Source organism: Caretta caretta, chromosome 7 (genome assembly GCF_965140235.1).
Source record: "Caretta caretta isolate rCarCar2 chromosome 7, rCarCar1.hap1, whole genome shotgun sequence".
Lineage (NCBI taxonomy): Eukaryota > Metazoa > Chordata > Testudines > Cheloniidae > Caretta > Caretta caretta.
Genome location: NC_134212.1, coordinates 17902877 through 17920900, shown reverse-complemented (window position 1 = coordinate 17920900; position 18024 = coordinate 17902877). Strand labels below are relative to the sequence as shown.

Sequence of the window (18024 nt, the reverse complement as noted above, 5' to 3'; positions counted from 1 at the left end):
TGAATATTAAAAACAAAAATTATGTGGTCAAAAAGAATTGTGTGCTCAAAAATATAAAAACCTTATTTTAACTAAAATTATAAATATACAAACATTTTTCCTCCTTGGGTCTCATTTAGCCCTGTAATAAACAATCTTGGTTGGTATAAGTGACTGTTATACAGAGAGTAGGGAAGTTAAAGTCAGAGCCAATTTGAGTTGTTTTGATTCACTTTGTGCTCTGGAATTGATGTTCACCATGCCTTTTATGCAAAAAGCTCTCTGGTTTTACTGTTCCACAATTAAGCAAAACATTTGCTTCTTGCATTCAACAAGCAGAATGGAGAAGCAATGATGTAGGGCTTGGATGATTACTGTACATATGTAGGCTATATTCAAGTCAATGGCAAAATTCCCTATTGACTTTAATGGGTCTAAACATTTGGTCTTGTGTCTTGATGCTGCTGCAGTTGCATTGAGAAAAATATACAAAAATTTCAATATAGAGGTTATTGGATGGTTGAAGTTCAAAGATGAAGCCAGTTGGACCAGTTCACAAGATGAAACCTGTTTATTTGCTCCAGAGTTGCTTACAGTTATGCTGCTGTTTTGTGTTCATGACAAGCGTGTGTTAATGAAGTACATCAGGAATGATGTAACACAGCAAGGGTCCTACAGTTGAGGCATAGGAATATTAACCTTGCCAAGCAGTTTCTCTCTTTAGTAGTAGTATATGCTCGTTTTCTCCTTACAATTGAGGAGTCCAGAACTATGCAATGCCCGTGTCCTGTCAAGTACCCTCTAGGTGAGGCCAACTTGGTACTTTGACAAGCAACCTAATGTCTTGTCACACAAGGCAACTATGAGAGGCCTAGTCTCTTAGAGAGGACAACATTCAGGATGGACAATTCACATTGCTACAATGCTGTGGAGAAGCTTGTCCTTAGTGACTTTTGGAAGGAGCTCCTTGACCATGTCCATTACTCACCTATGGATTCACTATCCAGTTTCCAGTGGAAAGCATGGCATCTCACAACAATCTGCCAACAGGGCAATTGGATGTCTCAGCAGAGGTTAAAATGGCAACTGAACAATCCTCCACCCCTTGGAGATTGTAGCTTCAGCTTTGTGTCAAAACATTAATGTGGCGAAGTTCTGCAAATAGAGAGAACCTCATCATGTAGGGCCGTCAATCCAGCACCTCTCCCCAGCATTGAATTCACTAAAAAGTGACAAAAATTTGTCAGGTGAGAGATTTATCAACACCTGCATTTCTTTGTCTTGGGAAAAAGAAGGACTGTTGAGACTTCTTTTCTTATCATTTGCATGGGAGCAGGGTCCATCATATGCACGATCTTGACCAAGTCTTGCTGTGGTAACAAATTAGGTTAAGTGCAGATACTCATGTTATTACACTTTGAAGAAAAAAGTCACTTTTAAGGTCTGAATTAAACTAATCCAATAGAGAGTATTTGGATACAAGATGTGGAATGAATTGGTGCCATTTGGAATGCTGGGAGTACTAACTGACATTGTACTTCAGAGTGTGGGAAGTTTATCCTAAAAACAATGCCTTTTGTTTTGGCAATATATAAAGCACAGGGAAAGGCATTGATATTGAAGGAAACTATTTCAGCAGAGGTGCCAAATTTCAACCTCCAGTACGACAAAGATATAATCGAGCTAGAGACTCTGCAAATATCTTTTTCGTCCAAGAGCACATACTTGGCAGCCAGCATTCCTTTCTCTAACAGAGTGTGAATTCATGATAAAGAAAGGACAGGCTTTTTTTAAAAAAAATAAGGTGAACAGATTTTTCCACCAATATGAAACTGGAGCTTTGAAAACTTGGTCTGAATTCTAAAAAAACTGAAGTTTGGGGGTGTGAAGCTGCCCAAATTTGAACTAAATACCAGCCCTTATAAGTTCCAAAACATTCAGATAAGTACTATATTTCAGTTAAGTGTGCCTCCTCTGAGCTTTCTGCTTCCCACTGGAAGCAGAAGTGTTGAAATACCACAAGCATGGTAATAATCTACTAATATTTTGCACTTCTGTTGTACTTTCCATCCAAAGAGCCTCACAACCCCCCCCCCGAGCACCCTTGTCCTCAGTTGATAGATGGGGAAATTGCAAGCCATTTAACTTCCCCATGGCTCACCAAAGGCCACAAAGGAAAGCTGTGACAGAACACGTGACTCCTATTGGTTCGAGCATGGTAACAGATCACATTCCCTGTTCCCACAGTATTTACAGCTCAAATGGAAGTAGGCACCATCAGAAATCTCACATGGAGAAAGCCTGTCCTTGGATATTATAAACTCACCGGTAGAGACCTAAGAGTTTCAAAATAGGTGTTGAAACTTTGGTTTCTTTACAAAACCTTAAATGCAAATCTGGGGAGCTTTTAGAAGAAGTGATTGGAAAATGTATTTAAAGACTTAAGTGTGAATATTTTTGCCTCAGGAACTTAACGTTACCTAACTAAGTGGCTTGATTGACACGTGATGAGTATTCATAGCTCCCATGGATTTCAAAGGGCAGAGTTTCTGCACAGGACTGCAGGCTTGGGTCCTTGCTTTGCAAATATAGGATTATAAAGGATGCTTTAACCTCAAGAATGATTACATAATCAAATGTATGCAGCATTGTTCAAGGGCTATTAGCCAGGGAAGGTGTCCCTAGACTCTGTTTGCCAGAGGCTGGGAATGGGCCACAGGGGATGGTTCACTTGGTGATTACCTGTTCTGCTCATTCCCTCTGAAGCACCTGGCATTGGCCTTTGTTAGAAGACAGGCTACTGGGCTAGATGGACCATTGGTCTGACCCCGTATGGCTCTTCTTATGTTGTTCTAGCCATAAGTTTAGCGTAAGTAGTTAGCACATAGCCGAAGGTACCATTCAAGGCAAAGTGGGGCTCCTCCACCCGCACAAGGTCACAGCCTGAGCCCAAACATCTACACAGCAATTTTTAGCCCTGCAGTCCAAGCCAGCTGACCCAGGCCAGTTGCAGGTTTTTTTATACCTGTGTAGGCATACCCTGTGTGTCTTACGTTGAAATCACTACCATGGACTCTGTCCATACCAGAACAGAGTTACATAACATGGTCTGATCCTCAGTCCATTACAGTCAATAAGAGTTGAGACTACTCATCACCTTGAAGGAACCGACCCATCACGAGCTAACTGCGATCACAGCTTCTCTTCATAGCTCTGCCAATGGACCTCACTCCAAATTCACACCACCGTAGGACTGTTTATATATTGCAGGCCCAAGACTAAAACAATCATGACAATTTTAGATGTGGATATTTGTCTAAAAAGGAGGAAGATCCAAATCCTCAAAGGTTTTTAGGCACCTAAATGGCATTTATTCCAATGGAAGCTTGTCACCTAAACACATTTATGATTAGACCCAAGGCATGTGAACATCAGACCTATGTCCATTTGTAACCTAAGCAAAGGGACTCCAGAGGAGAAAAGCTAATGCTTTTACAAAGCTGCAAACAATAGTTCAGGCTCATTAATATTTTATTGTTATATTCAACTATTCCAGACTACAGTATGTAATTTTTGGCTTTTAGTGAGACAACATTAAGTCAAATGACTTGTTCCACAAATGAATACATTTTATATAGTTCAAAGCCAAAAGTCAAATGAAGCTGGCACAAGGTCATTTAAGTTACACTCCCCTGTACCAGCCACGCCCCTTTTGCTGCAGGGGACACATGCATGACACCTCTATGGAGCCCCAGCCAATAAAAAAAAAAACTCTCTATGAGGAAGGTACCTCTACCACCTATCCTTCCTCAGGGTTCCTCCTGAAGAGAGGACAGCAGCTTTAAATCAGCTTATGGCTGGCAATCCATAGAAATCTCATGGGCTGAGGCTGCAGAATGGATGTGCTGCATCAAACATTGCCCTGGTTGTAGAACCAGCTTGGCCACTGGTGCCAACTATTTGGCTAGCTCTGCTCCCCTACTCACTCCCAGTGATAGGAAGATATTCTCTGCTGTCATGAACTCTCTTCCCCCAACAGATTTTCCATGTCAGGAGCACTTTGCCAGGGCTTGAGCAAATCTTGGGGAACTTGCCCATAGTTTTAGTGGATTGCATCAAGTATTAGTGAAGTTTTGAAAGAGTAATATAGAACTGGATCCTGCTTCCACTGAAATCAATGGGAGTTTTGCCATGCCTTTTAGAAGGGAAAGATCAAGTCCATGAAGATCCCATGGGGAATCAAAATCTGATTTGGAACTGGGCTGCTATGGCTTGTCTTGGGTTATTATTCTGCTTCTGTTCTGGCTGGAGTCTGTACACATATAAACACACTTGTGCTAGGTCTAGCTGCTAAATAAAAGCACACAGGGAGCTGCTGGTTATGTTCACTCTTCCTCTTCCCTTTTTGTGAGGCTTTCAATCTTGTGCCCCCAGCAGAGACTGGGCAGCATCCCTGCAAGGCTGCTAAAAAGCTTAGCTGGTATGTTCACGGGTGCATGAAAGAGGGGAAGGAAATGGGGAGTGTTATTAATATGCCCCCTGGGCATCTCTGAGGGCCTAACAACTGCTACAGCCTGGATTTTCTCAGTTACACATGGATTTTACACAAATGTTAAATTCTGGATCCTACTAATTAAGTCCGCTTTTTCAGAAAGGCTCATTTCTTTCAAACAGCTCATTTGCTATCCTTATTAAAGAGCCTGTGGCCCTAATTATTTGTACTCATCTCACCTTGGAACTGATGGTGAGCTATTAGACACACCCTCCAAACATTGGATGGAGTCTTTACTTTCTAGAAAGTAGAGAATGTACAGTAATGTGAGCAATGTTACATGGGTACTGCACACCAGTAGTGGGGACAGGGGTTTTCCCCCTCTCCTTTCTTCTGACCGATTCAGAGGATTCAGTTCTTAGCTGGTTTTAAAATACTCTTCCTGAAGGAGCTGCTAAACATTAAGGCCTAGATTTTAAGACATCTTTAGGCATTGCTGCACTCAGCATTGCAGCGTCTGATTTAGGAATCCCCCCCTAAAGCTCATTTTCAAGAGAGATTTAGGGTACTTCAGAGTCTAAATATAATCAAATGTGGATGGAATTTAAACTCCCAAAAAATAAGTCAGATGCTGCAACACTGAGTGATGATTAACACCTTTAAAAATCTTGGCCTAAAAAAACCTATCATGGCTTTTCAGGGAGCAGTTCCCAATCTCCAAAACTGCTACTAATTTCATTTATCTCAGTACTCGTTTTTTTTTAAAAAAAAAAGTACAGACCCTTGCACTTTATTGTGTGGTGGGCCAAGGACTGAAGAGGGGGAGGGTTTGGAGATTCTACACTTGTGCCTGTGACTGAACAGAAGAGAATGGGACACTGAAGAGGTGTGGTGGTGGTGATGGTGATGAAGGGGAGGGTCTATAATAAGAATAAGGACAAGAGAAACTATTCAGAGTATCTGTAACTGGACTGACAGAGTTAAAGAATTTGTAGCCAGGGTCAGGTGTGGTGAGAATGTCCTGGGAGTGTGGACGGAAACAGCCCTTAAAATATTGACTGTAGTGGCTAAATAGTCTCAGAACAGCTCCACTGAACTCCTAATTTTGAATGAAACAATACCTACATTCTTGGCACTTCAGACCCTCTCCCTATTTACTTCCTATAAAAAAGGGACTCTCAAATTCCTTCTGCAGGAAGAATATTTCTGAAGTGCCTGAACCATAAGGTAAGCCAGATCTGGCCCCAAAGTCTAGATAGAGCCCAAACACACAAGCTCTTCACCCACACATTCTTCACAGTGAGCTACTGGCTGAAGTTTCATAGCAATTTGTGTTTGGTCTCATTCAAGGCTGTTTTAGTCAGGATGAGGGAAAGGCAAAAATATTGTCCCCCGCCCCCTCTTCACATGACAGTTGACAAAATATGACAACATCAGTGCCTTAACAGTCTAGGTCTAAGAGAAAGAAAGGCATGGGTGTGGGCAGAACTCCCAATCCTCCTGCACTGAGGTCAGACTGTGACAACTTTATGATTCAGTACACAGAAATACTTGTTAGTAGAGACAAACAAGCGTCTACAGTAAGATGAATGTTTTCCTTTGCAACTAATGTAGTGCTATTAGTCATCCCACTCCAACAGGAGGAGGATTGCTCTCATTGGGGTACATACTGATTCAAGTCATGCAGATATGACAACTATGGACCAACTTTTAAATATGACCACAGATGGCAATGTGTCTCCAGTTTTCTTGGGTAGTACATTATGTAACACCATTGAGATCCAGTTAAGAGTAGGGTCTGCATTAGCTGAACCGTGTAAAATAACTAACAAGGTTCCAACCCGGAACTCTGAACTTTTGCTAATGTGATCCACAACCAGCAATTGTGAATACTGAGAAAGACAAGGAGTACTTTTTCCTTCCAGGTTAAGCGTAGAAAATATTTTGATCAGATTTTCTGACAGTGTAGACATGCAATTGGTTGTACAGTTATTGTTCACACAAATAAGCACTTGCATATGCAAATAACTAATGAAATCCTTTTGCATGCAGTGTCACTATAGTTTACATGTGCAGTCCTAGTAAATATGCATGTCACTCAGACCTTGTCAGTGCCAACTGGCAAAGTGTTTGCTGTTCTGTAACAGTACCCTGACAAACTCACTGCACACAACAAATTGCTGTCATAGTATTTATCTGTAAAGAATGTCGTATGAGATCTTAAATGAAAGCCAGGATCTTGCTGGTCGTTAATATTATTTTTAATCATCCATATATTTCACAAGTTATGACTAAATAAGTTATAGTTAGTATCAAGCATTACCACCCAACACAGGTGAAAAACTGGTGTTGCCAGACAAAGGGATATATATGTATATATTCTCCAGTCTGTCTAGGTTCACATGTAGAGTAAGCATGGTGAGCCAAAACACTGCAAAGCCCCATTTACAAGCAATCAGTGGAGGGATAGGAAGTCAACAGGAAAAAAAGAGCCATGTCTAGAGATGCACTTCAAAAGTTTTTTGGATTTGTCCTGCAGTTATAAGGCAACACCCTGTTCTCCATCAGAGAGTAAAAAGGAACAGAGCTTTTTGCATCTGTGGATCCCAGCCACGGGAGTTGGGGATGCTGGGAGATTGTTTTAGGTGAGAAACGACTTCATATAAGGATTTTAGCCTGTTAAAGTTAAGTTTAGACTCCAAGGAGTTATACTTGTTATGTAACCATTTCTTTTCCTGTTATCCTTACTCAATCTCTCTTAAGTCTTAGTCTTTGATAAGAAGCATGACTGCTTCACTATAAATACATCTCTGTGTTGTGATGTTATAAAGGGACCTCAAATGGCTGGTTGGACAGTTGTAGGAGACCCACCATGCACAGTGAAAAAAAGAAGATCACTTTGTGGATTTAGCTTAAAGCTCCTGACTGACTTAAATAAGCGATATAGCAATTTAAAGGTCTCACAATACTGCATTAAGACAGAGACCAAAAAAGTTGCAGGATTTTAAAAGGTTCCGGGTAATTTTATGGCTTATAACAGTGAGCCAAATTCTGCAGTATCAAATGAAACAAAGCTCTCATTCACTTCTATATCATTAGACATAGTCAGATATAAATAAAATCTCTGGCCCCAAGGCATATGCTGACTACTGCAGGGTTGCTGGTGATTTATTATGGAGTTTTTTTGTCACTTTCCGAAGCATTAGGTTGTCCATCCAGAATGACAGACCAATGATCAGATCCACTATGGCAAATGCTTATGCTCCTATGTTCTCTCTGTGCTGCCCAAAGTGGGCGAGCTAGCTTTCATTTAGCTATGGACATCCCCTGCTTTAAAAGAAAAAAAAAAAAACCACACATTTGAATCACCTCAAACAAAACTCTTCCGCTTCACTTTGAGCGCAGTTTTTATTTCCTTTTCCTGATCAAATTAGAGTTTTAATTCAGGGGCAGCAGCCCAGGTTTCTCTGTGCTCATTCAAATATTTCCAGTAAACTGCAAAACATCTTTGTTTTGAGTTAAAAAATCTTTTCAAAATTTAAGCTAAACCACCGATCCTCCAAGCAGAAGGCTTTCCCCCTCACCTTGTTTTAATTTCCTTAGAGGAGGGATCCCATAATACACTGGGCGAGACATCAGCAATAACTAAACCCAACAATGATTGAAGAAAAAAAGAAAAAAATCAAATTTTCAAGGCCCTGTAACAAGCCCTAAAGAATTCCAGACTCCCATTCGTAGACTTGCTCAGACTGGCAGTGTGAGACTGCCGAGCCAAATTAATAGTTGACAGTAGCTCACCCTGTGCCCAGAAAAAGTGCCCTTCTCACAATTCAGGAAATTAAACGGCTGTCTAATCCAAAGACATTCGTGTGCCTTTGAACATATTCTATTATTCGGACAGATTGATGCAAGATAATTTTTTTGGTATTATGTAACTGCATTTCCCTTTAAGTGTGAACTAGCTGGGGCTTTTTTCCTTTTACTGTTGTGTTTGGTTCCAATTCAGGTGATAGGAGACAGACAACTTATCAGAACAATTACAGAAGATAAGGAGATAGATCATTGGGTCCGTGGATTCAGGAAGTTTTAGCCCTATTTTGACCCTTCAGATGCAACTGTGCAAAGACATGTGAACATGACACCACATCCCTGTAATGCAGAGCAGATACTCATGCAATGCTTGTCACACATTTAAATGAAGTCCAAAGTTGCTGATGATATCTTCTTTCAGCAATGACAGCTCTGTATAAAGCTTTATCTTTTGGAAAGACTCTGACAAGTTTCTGCATCCAGAGTGCAAAATATCCCCTCTGTGATCCACAGCTGTGCAGCATCATTGTCCGTTCTCAAATCACATATGAAGAACTTCTGGGCAAAAACAGCCTAGTGCAGAGATTGTCACTCATAGTATATACACTCACACTGGTCAGATAGGGGAGATAAGTAGTCCCCTTGTTCTCCTGCATACGGTATCCACATCATGAGTTGTGGCATGAGGGAAGAGTAGCTAGAGCTGGCTGGAAAACAGATTTTCTGCCCCAGGAAAGGTTTCAAAACATCATCTCAAACTTTTTTTGGACTAGCCACCCTGAGTACAAATGCACCATACCTCAGGGGTAGATACTCAGGACTTGTACCATGCGACACTGCTGCGTGGGCAACCACAGCTGCACTATGATTTTCAGCATGCTATCTCAGATGAGAGCTAATGCAAGTATGGCTACATGAGCTGGGAATCGCATCCTCAGCTTGTAGCGTAGATGCAGCCAAAGAGTGAGCTTCGTCTTCTGGCCTTCCCTAAGAAAGGCTCATTTCTGGGCATCAGAGGAAGTATTCTTCATGATCAAAAGCTACCGCTAAATTTTTTGCCCCATATACTTCAGGTTTTGCTGTCATTGTGTGGTTTCTGCTAGGGATCGTTTCAGGCTGTGGGACTGCACCCCATGTGGAAGCAATGGCCCAATGACATTCTGGCAATAAGGGGCTTTTAAAAAAATATATATATATATAAGTGTGCTGTACAGTGAGTGGAACCAGTGTCACTAGACTAGCAATGCCAATGACAGTCATCTCAGCCAGGCAGCATTCCAACATGCATCAGGAGGGAATGAAAGATGGGGAGTTGATGACCACATGGAGGACAGACAGCAGCAGAGTTGGAGGGGGAGAGGAAGAGGATGAGGATGGGAGGGAGAAGACAGCACAGATCAGTTAGATGTTCCGGGCTAGACTGTGACTGGTCTTTGGGAGGGTTTACAGAGTGCAAACCAAAAGAGCTGCCTCTCCCCAGGAGCTTGGTGCAATGGCCTGTCACAGCCATAGTCCCGGAGCTCAGGAGAGCACAGTAGTGTGCACCCATGGGGTCACATGCACCAGCGGGAGCAGGTAGGGCAGTGAGAAAGCAGGGCTGGGTCCCAAGCTCAGAGGGAAAGGAGGTGCAGGGGTGGGGGGAAACAGGTTGCACAGTGCTTTTTGTGGAGAGATCCCTGCCATTGGTCTCAATGGTGCCACTGCTGCTCATCACTACTCCAAATAGAGGGAGCCATGTCAGTCTCACAGAGACAGATCCTCGTTTCCTGTATTAGAAGCCAGGAGAGGGATTTTTGGGGAGTTGTTCTCCGCAAGGAATCGCTCATGGAAGGTTTTAGCTGGGGATGGTAGGGATGCCACCCATTTCTCCCACCTCAAGACCTGCCACCAAACCTGACAGATTCCATGGTGGCTACAGCCATCTGCACAGAGGCCCCGAGACTCAGCACCCATGCTAGTCAGTGGGTGCTGCCCCCATCCAGCTCCTGGGGGGGGGGGGGGGGAGGGGAGACCATGCTACCAGGGTTGTTGCCATTAAGTAGTGAGGTAAGAAGCTGTTATTGTAAAGAAATCCAAACTGTGCTATTTTGACAATGCAGAAACCTGGAGATGCATGTGATCTCACTTCAAGGAGGTGGTTTCCTTTCTTTCCCTAGTTATGCTGCCATGCAGGTGTAGAAAATAAAGCCAAAAAGTACCCAGTTCTTTGACAACATACACCATATATCTTTTCTCTGGAGACTAACAGTTCTTAAATTCAGTTTTAAGTCAGGAATCACAGTGGGATAATGTTCAGTTGTTCTAACTCAAAGAAAAGATTGAAAGTGGCCTGGGACTTCACTTCCTGAGTAAGGGTGATAAAGTACTGAAAATTGCCCAGTCTCAAAAAAAACAAACAAACTCCACCCACCCAAAGGGTCTCTCTAAGGTAATCTAAGTCTCTAGTAGAGGCTGATGGTCAAAGCTGTGATATATATCAGTTTAGAATATATAAGGACTAGTAATTGGTTTTGGCCAATTGAAGGTTTACTGAAGTAAACTTTCTCGATACACATTTTCCTGTCAAAAAGCTTTATATAGTTCAATTCTTGTATTAAAGTTCCCTATGGATTTTTTTCCATGTACTTAGTGCATAATGTTTTATATTACACATAACAATACACTTATTTTGTAACAGTCCTTCCTTCTGTGTCTGCTGTTTATGCACTGGATCCAGAGCCCATGTAAGTCAATTGATTGCCCCCACAACCCATCAACTTCAGTGTTCTTTGGATTAGGCCCAAAAAGGGATGGAAGTAGTCCAATACCATCACACTAAGAATTCACTTCTATAAGTCATAGAAGGGTAGTGGAAACCATTCTGAATCCTGATCACTACAGTGTGATCCTGCAAAATACTGAGCATGCTTTCCCTGAGCCAATACAGCACCCAAGAACACCTACTTACAATTAAGCAGGAGTAGTTCTATTGAAATTAACGAGACTACTCACATGCTTAAAGTTAAGCATGTGCTCAGAGCTTGAAGGATCAAGCCCTGTTTGTATGCATACCACTCTAAGCCACCACTCCATCACAGGCTTCTTTTGGGGTAGCTCCATACAACCCCTTACGCTGGACACGGAGCAAATATTACACACAAAATTGGGCAAAAATGTAGAATTGAAATGTTCCACTATCTGCAGCTCCCTGGTGTATAAAAACCTCTCTCCTCCCACTTCTAGCACATAAGATTTTTTTTGAATATGTAACTGTAGCCTTGGAGAAAAATAAGAAGATCTTTGCACGCATGTACAATGTGTGGACAATTAAGGAAGTGGCAATAAGGGGGAAAGCGTTCCTCCTATAATCCAACTCTACCAAGGAAAGGAACAAGACCAAACCCATTTTTAAATGGATTTCCACTCTAGTGAGGAGAGTCAAATCTAAAATTAAACTCCCTCCTCATTGTAAAACAGCCCAAGGTGAAAGTTTCTAAAGAATCTCAACTTTCAGAAGATATCATTCCCAGCTTTCCCCATCATGCATTTAGGCATCAAGTTTTGTCAGGCAAGCCTTTCACTGCTAGATAACTAGCTCAAAAAGAGATTTGGAAAGAGTCATTAATTGCACCCACCAGGGCTATTCCTCCATCTGCTTAGGAGATAAATGACTACATTGAATAGAAAACTGAATTCCTTCCAGAATCTGGCTTCTTTCCATTGTGTGCAGGTAAGTTATCTGCCTTCAAGCTAGGGGAGTAACAAACTACACTCAGTTTTATTTATTGACCTGCACATTTATTTAAAAAAAAAAAAACATACACACAGAGCTGGGCACCAGGCCAGCACTGTGGGAGTGAAGGGTCAGACCCTGGAGAGAGAGAAGTTAGCTACCTTGTGCCTGAGTTGGGCTCCCAGTACTTTGAGCGAGCATTTTGGCAGTGGCCAAAGACGTTACAAGAGGTGAAGGGAAATGGGGGTTTTGTTACTAAAGATCTACCAAAATAGGCTACCTTTCTGATTGTCCTCTCTGAAGTACACCAATGGTGGAACGAGTCACAAGGTGGCTGAAAGCAAATCCTACAAAGTGACAGCAGATTAACTGTGTCCTTTAGAAAAACATTACCGTCTCCCCAGCCAAGAGAGTAAGTTAACACCTCCACTGGCATTAGCACAGGAAAGATCAAGGTGACACCACAGAGAGTCTGTGTTCAGGAAGAAATTGCACTGATCTATTTAGAAGCTTTACCTAGCTAGAGCCACGGGGGGAGGGGGAAAGGCACATCAAACTTTAGAACATACTAGCCACTCCTAACCTTGCTAGGCGAGTGGGAGAGAATATACAAAGCAGAAGGTGCAAATAAAGTTACAACTCACCTTTTGAACTCCTGGGCTCAGATCCATTACAAGCCTCGTCCTTTCTTTCCCCCTTCCCTTTCGTCAAGGTGTCAGCTCTCTCGGTGCCCTACAGCAGGGTGCGACAGGCTGTACTCCTGGCAGCAGCCGGTGAACGACCTCTGTTTGTAAAGGGCTGTGGGCTAGAGTAGAGCTGGTTAACAAGGCTGCCGCTCAAGCCCTCTCCGCAGCCAGCCTGCCTGCGCGGGGCCTCTTTAATTGGAGGCTACAGCTCCCTCTAAAACGCTGTCAGCCAATCCGAGGCGGGGCTCCAACTTTTCCGTCCAATGCCGGAGTGAGACTCGATCCTCAGGTTCTTGCTCTCACTTTCACCCCTGCGGGGGCAGGGGGCGGAGGAGGCGGCACCCAGACCCAGCTGTTGAGAGTTTGCTGCACATCTGCCCCGCGCAATCGCAAGCAGGGAGGCTGGAGCCTGAATCACATCCCCCCCTGTAGCCTTTTTCCTTTAAAGGAAGAAGGAGGGGAAGGGGAGGAGGAAAGCAACGATCTTGGGAAACCAACTCATTCACAGAATCACAGCAAAAGGGAGTGTGGGTGTTTAAACAAGAGAATCCAGGGCACTTTTAGTCCTTTAAATCTGGAAATTAAACCTGCTCTGCCCTCTCCTCCCTTCCTTCAATCTCACACTGCGCCCCCCCCCCCCACTTTGCAATAACCAAGGTGTTGATTTAAACCAGACTATTATCTTCCAAGCCAAGCTAATATTTTCTTGCACTGGGGTGTGTTTGAGGGAAGGGGGGCAGAACTGTGAGCTCTGAAAGGGCTGTAGGGTGATATATGATTTGTTAGAACCACAGTGCAAAGGCAAGTCATTAAAATATTTGACAGTGAATAGGCATCCTTCAAACAAAGACTTTTTTTTTTTTTAAAGCTGCCAGTGCCATAGGCTTTAGCACTGGGAAATGCTAGAGAGGTGGGGTCTCATAGGTCTTGAATCAGGCAGAAATGTGTTGGGTCAGTTTATCACAGTGGACAGAGATCAAATATATTAGAAGGGCAAGGGTCTAAAAACATGATTCCCTTGTAATTGTTTTGTTGGAGGGTGGGGGAAGCCCCAGTGCAAGATAGTAGAATAAACATGACATTTTGACATGAAACTGCAGGATCTTCCTTAACGCCCTCAACAAGGAGTTCATTCCTGCTCTTTCTTTTGCAGCGATTTAAACACAAAAGCCCCTTTGTCCAGGTGAAAGTCAAAGTGGATTTCATACACCTGTGTTTTCAGTTTCCTCACTTCACCCTTTTGCCCTGCTGTTTCCCATTTCCTAATTGGGGTCTAGCTCTAAGCTGCTGAAAAACACAGACAAAATGGGAAGTCCAGTCAAAGAGCAGGATCTAGTTACCTTGTTGTGTTCGGAAATAAAACAGGCATTTCAGCAGTGAAGAAAAATAACTAATCAGGGCTGAATGGTCTCCCTATTACATGTTCAAATGTATCTCGTGAAAAGTTTAAAAACAGCTAACTGATGGGTTGTGGGCAGCTGTTTCTAAACTTTTCACGAGATACATCTGAACATTTTTAGATTCATCTGGAATAGAAAAGGTATGGGAGAAAATCTGGACACACCTAAAAATCCCGTTACTTATAAAGCCCCCTCAAAGAGGCATTTTCAGACTAGAATGGCATAAGGATATTGTGTTTCAAGCTCATATGATGAAGGGTGGGCACACACACAGAGTCTGGGAAATGAGTTTACAAAGGCACTTTTCAAATCCATATGCAGGGAGCTTCCACCACAGGATCAGGAAATGGTGGGGCACTTTTAATGTTTCAGGGCTAAATTGACTTTGCAACATGGCTTGCGCATGGGGCGGCATGTAGCTGTGTCACTGCATTAGCGGCACAGAGAGATACAGCTCCCTCCCTGCTTCCCCCTTGCTGTAGAGGACTTGAGAGGTGGCTTGATGTGACAGTTCCCAGCAGCAGCCATGGTTGTGAGGCACCTCGCTATGACCTGCACTTAGTGTGAGGAAGCCTTGTCTGTGCCTGCCATGGGCCAGCTCCCTGACTCTACCTGCACCAGGTAACACAAGCACTCCCTCTAGGCATTACAGGCCCCGCTGTTACTCTGCAGGTTCGCAATAGGCACGCTCCAGCTCTCAAGCCCTCCGAGTGTCTCCCTGGAGGGTCCAGTCCCTCTTCCACTGGACACAGTATTCACAGATTCGGTGTTGCCACAGACACAGGACCGAATCCCAGCTTACCAGTTATACCTCAGACTATTGCTCCGTTTAACATACAGCCCTCAGATAGTGAAAATAAGTAAAAGTTTATTTAACAACGTACAGAGTCAAGTGATAGCAAGTAGACGTGTTGCAAACAAATGATTCCTTATCAAACAAAATAACACATAACATACATTCTAGAACCTAGACTTACTTTCACATCTTACAGAGCAATGCTTACCCAAGTGTTTTCAGCATTTTACAGCCAGGCTTGGCTGTGGTCTTCCATTCATGAGCCAAATCACCCTGCCAGCTTGCCTCCTCGGTGAAGATCCAGGGTGTCTGCTTGCACCCACAGAGAGATCAGAACAATTGTTGTCCTTATTCATGAACAGGAAGTCCCTTGCTGGTTGTTTTTTCCTGTATACTCCTTTCTTGTAGATTTCACAATCTCCTAATCAGCATCTGGCTCAGTGTGCAAATAGACATACATTGTGAGACACACAATATACAATGACCAGACAGAGATAGGTATCTGTTATTCCCAGTCTGAAAGAAACTTGTCTGAGACCTCTCCTCCTGGTTACCTGCTGTAAGAACATTATTTTCAGTATAGATATGTAACCCTTCTGCCCATCAGAGTTGGCAGCAACAAGGGCTGGGTTCAGTATCTAGGGGTTCCATTCCAATAACACAATGCAAAACCGGCAAGAGCTCATAGTAGAATCAAAACTATCTCTGATATTCCACCACGGAGAGAGGATGAGAAGGTACAATTGGCATGTAAGGCCCTCATCAGGGCCCATACCACCAAATATTAATACCCATCCCCAGCATCTCTCAATTCACTGGCTTTTGGAACCCATGACCCTTTCCTAGCGAGTGCTGCTTAGTTGATGGTGAGTCCCTCCATCATAACGAAAGGCCAAGTACAGTTCCACTGTCCTTGATTCACATAATCAGGATAATAACAGTTTATTCTTCCTGCCCCAGTAACAGAGAAACTGGGGCTCCTATAGCAGCCAAAGTGACGATCTAGGCGGGGTGGATGTGCCTATGCAAATGAGATCAGCCCCTGAAGTTCTTTTCCATAACCCACCACGACTCGCCACTAGATGTCAGGGTAGAGCTCATTCTGATTCTGCTTACAGACATATAACTGCTTAAATGTCAGCTGGATGTACATTTCACAATTATGATGACCAGTGGGGTACTACATGGATGGCAGGTGAACCCCCCTTTTTGGGGATGTTAGCCCCCTGGCCCGGCCCCTTACATCCAAGCCCCCCCTCCACCCGCCCACCAGAGCCCCAAGGTCCACCCTGCCCGCTGGAGCTGAGCCCCCGCTGGTTTCAGGGAAGAAGGTGAGCAAGGGTAGGGCCTCAGGATGGATCGTGGGTGAGGCCACAGCCTGGGTTAGGGGAGGCTCAACCTCCCCTGGCCTATGATACCCACTGCCAATGGACCACTGGCTCAGAGACTTCACATGCCAACCTTTAGTGAATTACTATACATATATCTGACCAAGAGTAAAATTTTATGCACCACTGTGTCCTCTGCCAGTTGACACTGAGAGGTTTATGGGTCACACTTGATCACTGTGGATAGATGCATACACATGACAAAGATATCTGAGAGGGAGGGGCTTTTCAGTCTTGTTGACAAAAACCATTTCAAAATCCACCAGCTGGAAGGTGAAGTTAGGCAAATTCAACCTTAAAATAAGATGCAATTTCCTAGCAGTGAGGTTAATCAAACACGGGGACAGTTTACCAGGGGAGTTGGTGGACTCACCACCACTTGGAGTCTTTAAAGTGAAATTAGATATTTTTCTAAAACAGTGGTTCTCAAACTTTTCCAGTCACACCCTCTGCCCCCTTCCCAGTAACAATCTGTCCATGCCCTTCCCCCTTCGACCCATTACTGCACAGCCAAGGCTTCCTTGGCAGTGGAGCTTGAGCTGAAGGTAGAGCTGGGGGTGGAATTGGGGGTGGCGGGATGAGTTGCAAGCTGGGGGTGGAGCTGGTCTGGGCGCAGAGAGGGAATGAAGGAAGAGCTGGTCTGGGAGTGGAGAGGGAGTGAGAGCGGAGCTGGCCCTGGAGGCAGAGCAGGACTGGGGGGCTGCATGGGATCGGAGGTGGAGCTGGTTTGAGGGAGGAGCAGAGCTGGAAGCTTGTCGCTACCTCCCTGCCTACAGGGGAGGCTGGCTGTGCCCTCACCGACTGCCCCCCAAATGTTCCATGTTATTGGGCTCAGTATAGGGGTACTGGGTAAAATTTAATTGCGTATGGTATACAGGATGTCACATTAGATCTAATGATCCCTTCTGCCCTTAGCCTCTCTCAAACTATGAAAAGGACAGAGGTAATAATTTGCTGCTAACCTACACCAGCAGCATGTTACAGCATCCCTCATGCTAGTTCAACTGCATTGGCCAGTGCAATGGTAGAGACAGACCCAAAGTGCCACTCAATTCCCTGCACGTCCCCAGTCACCTGTTCTGAGGGGGGAAAAGGCAAATGGGCATGCAGTACTCACTAACTCTTGTGCACTTGGGGCCAAAGGCTAGGAAGTTTGCACAGGAATGTAAGGAGGTGTTCTTACTTTCCTTTGCACACCTGCACAGACACACAGCTTAAATTAAAATATAACCTCTAATGAATATATTAGATGAGGTCAGAGGCCATATAGCTAAAGGCCACCACTTTTATGGTATCATTCAACTATCTGCAACATGAATTCCGACCAGGAAGTTAGTGTTTACTATAGCTAAGCACCATTCAGCATAAACTCCCACACATTTTATGTTATTCAGAGATTCCAAGGCCTGAAGTGACCACTGTGATCCTCTAATCTGCCGGCTATAGGACTTCCCCAGAATAATTCCTAGAGCAGTCATACTGCCAGTTTAGGTACCTGTGTTATCTTGTACACTCATCAAATAGGTACGACAGCTGAAAGGAAAAAAAATTAGAAAGATGGTGGTGTTAATGTTTTTAATTTGCATATCAATAAAAAGAGCATGTTGCAAATATGTTTAAAATTACTTTTTTCTTACAGCTATGTTGTTTTTATCATTTATTTACTATTTTTTTCTTTCTGTAGATTTAAACCATAATCAGGACACCCATATAGAAACCTAAGGTTTATTCCAATCTCTAACACTTTTGGTTAGCAACATC

The 18024-nt window shown here is 43.5% G+C and overlaps 1 protein-coding gene across 1 annotated transcript in view; it reads right to left on the bottom strand.

The window, feature by feature from the left end:
- The window catches only part of LMCD1 (LIM and cysteine rich domains 1), a 65256-nt gene extending 52202 nt beyond the window's left edge, over positions 1-13054 (bottom strand). Inside the window, exon 1 of the mRNA XM_048858339.2 lies at positions 12638-13054. Coding sequence (XP_048714296.1) covers positions 12638-12664 — 27 coding nt within the window. The 5' untranslated portion in view covers positions 12665-13054. The remainder of the gene's footprint in view (positions 1-12637) is intronic.
- Positions 13055-18024: the final 4970 nt, after the last annotated feature.